Source organism: Olea europaea, unplaced genomic scaffold (genome assembly GCF_002742605.1).
Source record: "Olea europaea var. sylvestris unplaced genomic scaffold, O_europaea_v1 scaffold1553, whole genome shotgun sequence".
Lineage (NCBI taxonomy): Eukaryota > Viridiplantae > Streptophyta > Magnoliopsida > Lamiales > Oleaceae > Olea > Olea europaea.
The window spans coordinates 167,515-174,793 of NW_019233129.1; the positions used below are offsets into that span (position 1 = coordinate 167,515).

Consider the following 7,279-nt stretch of genomic DNA (forward strand, 5'->3'; position numbering starts at 1 on the left):
ACAAATTTCGAGAATTAAATTGCAATGATCGACTTTGTAATATCATAAGATCCAAATTCAAAATGCATTGCACTATTTTTTAATGGCATGATTTAATATTTTCATTTTTATAGTGTTTCTATTAATTGTATTATATGTTTCATATTTATTAATGAATTTAATCTTTTTCTTAATTTAACGTAATTATTTATTTAGTAATTTATGAATTTGTAAAATAAATAAATAAATAATCAATAATAATAGAAAAAAAAAAGAAAATAATTAAACAGTGTTTAAATGATTAAACATTGTTCATTTAGTATAAGTTTTGGCCTAATGATTGAAAATGAATTTTTGTTTGATGAAAAATTTGGTACAAAATAATGTAAAATTTTGGCGCAGAGTTGAATATGGTCTTGATATGTATTTTTTGAAATGATAGATGCGTTATGAAAGATTGTTGCATTCGTTAGATTATCCCAATATACTAAAATTGCATCTATAATTTTTAATTGTTGCAATCCTTTCTAAATGGTTGAGTGTAGACTGACGAAATAAATGGAAGCTCTAACAAGGAACTATTAAATGCTGGAATCTTTGTCTGACTGCAAAAGTTAAAGTGGTTGACCCACTGCGCCCCCACATGCTGACAACATTAATAGCCCTACAGATCCTATTTTATGCGTTCAAAAATGAGGTAAAAACATAGAGCCATTAGTGTCGGAACATAATTGGACATTTTAAAAAATTAATAAAAAAATCAACAAATTCCAATTTCAACTGAGTCCATGTTTAAGCCACATTATAAGAATAAATACATTATTCATGTTAAATTAATAGAAAATATATGATTCAAAATAAGAAATTTTTTTAAATTTACGTGTAATATTATTTAATTGAAGAATGTGTGGTTAAAATGATATCAAATTATTGTTGAAAAATATATTTTTTTGAAAATAATGTGACTTAAACAAGTCCTAAATCAGTCCGTCCACTGATTCCTCTTTTTTTAACCTATCTGACTAGCTTTATTCATTTTATTACTTGACCTTTCATATTTAGAATTTGTTTGAGCCCATTAAATTGGAAAATGTATTTTAATGAAAAATGTGTTGTTAAAAAATAAGGAAATTTTTTGAAATTACGTGTAAAATTATTTTATTCAAAATTATATGGTTGAAAAGAAGAGAGAAAATATATTTAAAAAAAAATAAGAATCAAACAAGGCCCTAGCAATGTTTGACTACGAATGAAATCAGATTTAGCCTCCATTGGTTGGATACTAAAATCAAATTTTTAGTAGGCCCCTATTTGTCACGCATTATTTGGGAAATTAAAGAGTTTTGAATAGTATTTTTTGAATAATGTATGATTAAAAAATGAATAAACTTCCTTGATTTATGTATATAATATTTTATTGTGTGAATATGTAATGGAAAATAATACTATAACAAACAATTTAAAATTTTAAAGGGGACCAAACATGCACTAAATTTTGATAAAAGTTGATGAAATGAATTATTAAAAAGTTGTGGATCATATAAAATATATGGCTAAAATTAATTATTGACTTTGATTTAAATTAAAATAGATACCAAACAAGAGTTTAGTAGATTTTTATAAAAATAAATAAAATGTATAGTCAAAAATTTATTCATCCCATAAAATATATTGTTAAAATTAATTTGACTTAAATTAAAATCTTACTTTTAATTTTCACCAAATATAAACTTAATTTTCAATGATCTAAATATTGAGCATTAACGTAAAAAGAGAACCGAGAGTCGATTTAGAGGTTGGTCGGAGATTGGTAGTAAAAATTTTAAATAAGTAAGTAAAAGCAAAAATTAAAAGGAGAATCGTGCAACACATTTTGAGAGAATTGGTCAGGTTTGACTATTGAATCGACCTAATACCGTGTGTACAAGTCAGTTTAGTCAGTATTTTAATAGTTAAATTTTTTTCGATTTTTACATTAGGATTGAATATGCTTCTCGACTAGCATAAAGCTAGTGTGACAGGCTTCTAAACAGGGTAAAATACAAAATTTTGAAAATTTAGACGTGGCATGTTGACTTGCATTTCTTTTCATTCTACACAATACAATACAATAATGGAAGCCTGTTAGTTGCTTTCTCTCTCCAATTAACATGTTCGTTCAAAAGGCCCCCTCTCTGAAATTTTAATCTTTTAATTGAAAATTCTCCCATTTGATTAGTTCACCTTTTTAATTGTGAAATTTATGAAAGAGCGGAGAACCTTAACTTCAACTCTGGTCGACACACAACCCACCGTGTCCGATCGTCGGAGACCCAATTTCACGAAAGAGCATAGAAGCTGTAACTTCAACTCTGGTCGCCACACAACTCACCATTGTCTGGTCAACGGAGAGAGAACGTCACACTCGTTGCCGGAATTATTTTCCCTCCGCGAGACCCGTCGGCATTCGCTACCGTCTTTTTGCAAAATCATCACAAACACCAGTCAATTACCATTTGTAGGTAGATATTTTTCCATTTCATCTATTATGACATCCATCTAGAGAATCGATTTTCATATACGGTCCTCCACATAATATTGGACCTCCCATTTTGTTGTGATTTTTTACTCTTGATTTATGAAAATTTATTTTCATTAGCTTATTCGGGTTGGGTATTCTAACTAATTCTGATTTGTGTGTTTCATTGAAAGTATACATAAATGAGTTCACATTTGTCGATGGTGGTTTATTCCCATCGTAGAATGCTCGGGAGGGTCTCTGGAATTTGTCAAAGTTGTAGAGCTAAAGACCATTTCTTTGATGATTGCAAAAAGAAAGGACCTTGTACACGATGTAAGCATGAATTCGAGAAATGTTTTGTGGCGAAGAAGGATAATAAGAATAAAGGAAAATTATTCCTCTGCTACAGTAAGAATTGTGGATTTTGGGAATGGGTTGTGAAAGGCGAATCAAGCGGTCAATCCAGTTGTGGTGGCGCTACCTTTGTTAACCCTACGACACACGAAACAGTTGACGAGATGTCTAGCATGTTTGAATCTTGACTTCAGATAAGTGACGAACAACAGCTCCAGATTTCGATGAATGTGACCATTCGGACGATAAAAATAAGCCAGGAATTGAATGAAAAGGGGAAGCGGCCAGCTTGATTAGAAGAGAGTGATTGCAGTATTTGAGAGATGTTTGTATGCATATGATTAATATGATGCAAAATCTTAACATTCATCTTTTTACATGTGTGTCGTGTTTGTGAAATAATAAAATCGTTGAAGTTTTTCCTTGTTGTAGTGTAGCCTATCTTGAAGCTTGATTTTGTGGTGTAGTTTATGGTTTTATCCTAGCTATGTGCCTGGAAAGTGCTACTACGATCACTCAAGAATTAATTATTTTTTTCCTTCCATATGTGTGGTTGTGTGAATTATGTATTTTTATGTGTTCTTAAGGTGAAAAATATGTATCAAAACGATCTTATATTGGTGTAATCAAAGATGTCTATACAGATAGTGAGGTGCTACCAAGCTATCTTGTATCATCCACAAAAACTAATTCATATCAAACCGTATGTGTGCTTTAGTGCCATCAAAAACCAATTCATATCTTCACTTAATTAGAGTTTGGTACGTTTGAGAGAGAAGAGTTTTTGAGTAGTGTTGCAACTTTCAAATTGAACTTTTAGGCCCAGCATGTATTCCTAATTATGCAAATTTCACAATTAAAAACTAGTTCTAAATTTCAACAAAACGGAGCTGGAAATACATTTTAGCGACGGTTTGGATAGTCTTGCAAATAAAATTGGAAATACCATGAAAGATCTTGACGGACGCATTGTGGTATTGCTTGAACTGTATTTGGGGTTTTCTCATTACAAATTAACAAAATAGGCAAAACAACATGTAGACCGATTCAAACAACAGCAAAGATAACAAAAACTTCTATCTAAATAATTAGCTCTATTTCTTTCGAAGGTACCAAAACGATCCAACAGTTGATCCTAAGTTGTTTATAGACATGAAGAGTGCAAATAAAGTTCCTTCAATCCCAAGTGGACAAAGCTGTCCTCATAAGATGAGGAAAGGCATGAACCTGTGATGAAATAGAAAATTGAGTGAGTGAGATAACCGCAAGAGTTCAAGATTTATGGTCTGGTTATTTATAAATACATAAATCCTATTACATAGCCAATCAAGTAAGTATGGATAGCTGATAGTAAATGAAATGTATGATTGTAACACAAATAAATAGATAAAGGTAATGCATGAATTCTTGATTTGGGGTATAACAATCTATTGCAACAAAAACCAACTTTCTGTTACCAAATTTGAAATTCATACTTCAATTGATTGATGCCGTTTGCAAGAGCTGAAGCAAAAAGCACCATGACCTTGTTTGATATGCCTAATGAAATATTTGATCTAGGCACCGAAACTCCGTCCAGAAGAATCAAAATAGACAACCCAAGATGAGCGCACCTGTAAAATATTCATAGATATCAAAGAATATATTATTTAATAAAAAATACATCCCTTGATCTTCTCTTCATTCATTTTTTAAGACAACAAATAAAAAAACAAGTATATGAACACCCATGGTCTAACATTTCAAGTCTATGCCACAAACCTCACCTTACTTTCCTTTGTCACTTTGATCCAATAAATTTTGTTAGTAGTATGACATTACTTCACCTACAATAAAACACCATATGACTAGTTAATGTTGTATCCATGAGATAGTGAAGTTTAAATTCACAGCTCAACACATGTATATACCTTGTGGATTGTACATAACGATTGTCAAGGATGGACGAATGTTATTTGTAGTCTGTAAATGTTGTGGAAGAGATAATGGTGTGGGCATTGATCGTTGTGAAAATGAAAGTGGTGTTGGCATGGAGTCATGCAAATATAACATTGGGGTCAACATGGAATATTGGTGAGGTGGCCGAGTGTTCGTTCCACCGTCAACCATATTGCTATTGTTATTTCTCGATTTCTTACTTGTGCTTCCGGATTGCATATGCATCGAAGTTAACATATATTCATCCTTATTGTAAGTATGAAGTAAACATTCGAACTTACCTTCGCTTAATTCGAGGCCGTCTCCAACAGGTTTTTTCTCCGAAATTTTTTTGGCGCACCCTTTTGTTGGGCCAATTTTACGTTTTCGCTCGCAGTTGTTGAACCATCCTCACAATGAATGGGTCTCAGCTGGTTTTGTTATGATACATCGAGCACTCAATTTTGTAGTTATAAGCTCTTCAAGTTGACATATAATCCCCTCCATTATCGCTCGTAACAGCGTTTCATTGTCTACAGCAAGGTCTGCCACCTGCGCAAAAGCCTTAAGACATCTCTTCATGTCTCAACTGTGCAGGAGTACTAACTAACCCTGTGTAATTTACTGCAACCCTCATGTGTGCGCTGATAACATCTCTCTTCCATCTTCACAATATGTAGCTATTCGGAATGTATGTGACATCGTTGCAGATCAGCACTGTGATAGCATGCCTACAAAGTATTCCCCGAAATTCAAACAAATGGCAGCTACAAAATATGTCATATTTATCTCTCTGGAATGAGACGATGAATGTTTTCCTCCTACGACCACCTTCGTAAATAATACACTCCCGTACATCATACGTCGTATAAGAACTTTCTTCCGTTGTAGATACGACGTCGCAGTATACCTTTCTCGTGAACTCTTCTTGAATTTCTTTCAATTTTGAAATCGTGTAAACTGACCTATCCTGTTCCTCGATTTCAAATTGTGTTGCGCATGGTACCATTTTAGAGAATGACTTGAAATGAGCATGAAACTCCTTTTCAACCTTATTCCTTAAAGCTCGCTCATATTGTTCGACAAACTGCTTCAATGAAGTCTTCAAATACACATACCCATCGAAGAAGGCACTCATGCTCTCACTTCTCTACGTTGTTGACATCCTTGCCCAGAAAATGGTTTTCAAGAAACAAGGAACCCAATGCCCTCTGTTCTCGTATAATCCTGACAACCAATCTTTTTCATACAAACCATACGTATCAATCATCATTATCCACCCGTCTTTGAATTCTTCTCTGGACTGCGAATCGTGTACCAGCCCATGTATAGCCCCAAATATCAAAGCCTCATCCGCGTGGTATCCAAATTTTTCTGACAACTTCTTTAAAGTATTTCACAAACACCATATGTACTTCATATTTGGAAACACAATCTAAATTGTATTTTACATGGTCCTATCTTGATCGGTAATTATTCCATGTGGATCTCGCCATGCATGCACTGAAGCCATGTCCAGAATAACCATACAAAAGTGTCTGTGTTTTCATTTGATAGTAGACCACAACCAAGCAGAGTTGACTGTCCATGGTGATTGACGCCAACAAAAGGGGCGAAAGGCATGCCATACTTATTAGTGAGATAAGTTGTATCAAAAGTGACCACATTTGCCCAGAACACATTTATAAATCGCGATTCATCATCCAAATCCATACTAAAGAAAAATCACGAACACTGTGCTTGCATTTTTTAAAGGTATGATTGTATTGCTGCAACATCTCCTTCTCCAAGTCTTAATCGCCTCACTTGTTCTACATAGTTCCCCTTCTCAATGCAAGTCATATTCTTATATCCTCCTGCTTCTACAACTGCAAAGTCTTAACTTTTATGAAACGAAATTCCTGCCACTTGAAGCTTCCGTTTCAAATTTGCACTCAAGTATTGATTGCATCGTAACAACTTTGACTTCGATGGACTTGTTTCATGATTGTGCTCGAGGTGGACTGCATTAATTTTCTAGTTTCCAAGAATATCACAAGATGCAGATATCCTGGCTTTACAACCCATCTGCACTGTCGGTTGTGGCTTCACTAAACTGCCACTATTACCGGGTCTTTGACCTTCACAACTGTATGTCAACGTTACATATCTCAAAACTCCGTCATCCCCCTTTTTCGAATTCCTTTTCTTAACTGAAAAATCAACGGCATAACCATACTTTTTTGTAGAAGTCACACATATCCTTTTCATCTTTAAATATCATACCCACCTCAGGCGCATTTACATCATCTCCCATTGATGTTTCGCCTTTCACTAATTTTGTGGACTCGGTAACAATCTCATTATCAGATTCAACCAAAACATCATCATGTTGATTTTGCAAATCGTCCATACTTTGTGAGTTGTGATAAAAAACAATTTCACATTTAGTATTAATTGTTGTAACTCAAATAATTCTCCGTAAATCTTAATTATTTTATTTTTTGTTTTCGTAAATAAAGTAAACATTACAAAAAAGAAGTTCATGCA

General features: G+C 33.5%; 1 protein-coding gene across 1 annotated transcript; it reads right to left on the reverse strand.

The window, feature by feature from the left end:
* Nucleotides 1–5,417: 5,417 nt before the first annotated feature.
* Nucleotides 5,418–5,888, reverse strand: LOC111376707 (protein FAR1-RELATED SEQUENCE 9-like). Its single transcript, XM_022999680.1, has one exon. It carries the CDS (start codon nucleotides 5,886–5,888, stop codon nucleotides 5,418–5,420), a length of 471 nt encoding a protein of 156 aa, XP_022855448.1.
* Between the last annotated feature and the right edge of the window lie 1,391 nt (nucleotides 5,889–7,279).

Bases quoted from the DNA above. Each gene is read 5' to 3' on its own strand.
- LOC111376707 (XM_022999680.1), bottom strand. From the start codon at position 5,888: ATGAGTGCCTTCTTCGATGGGTATGTGTATTTGAAGACTTCATTGAAG.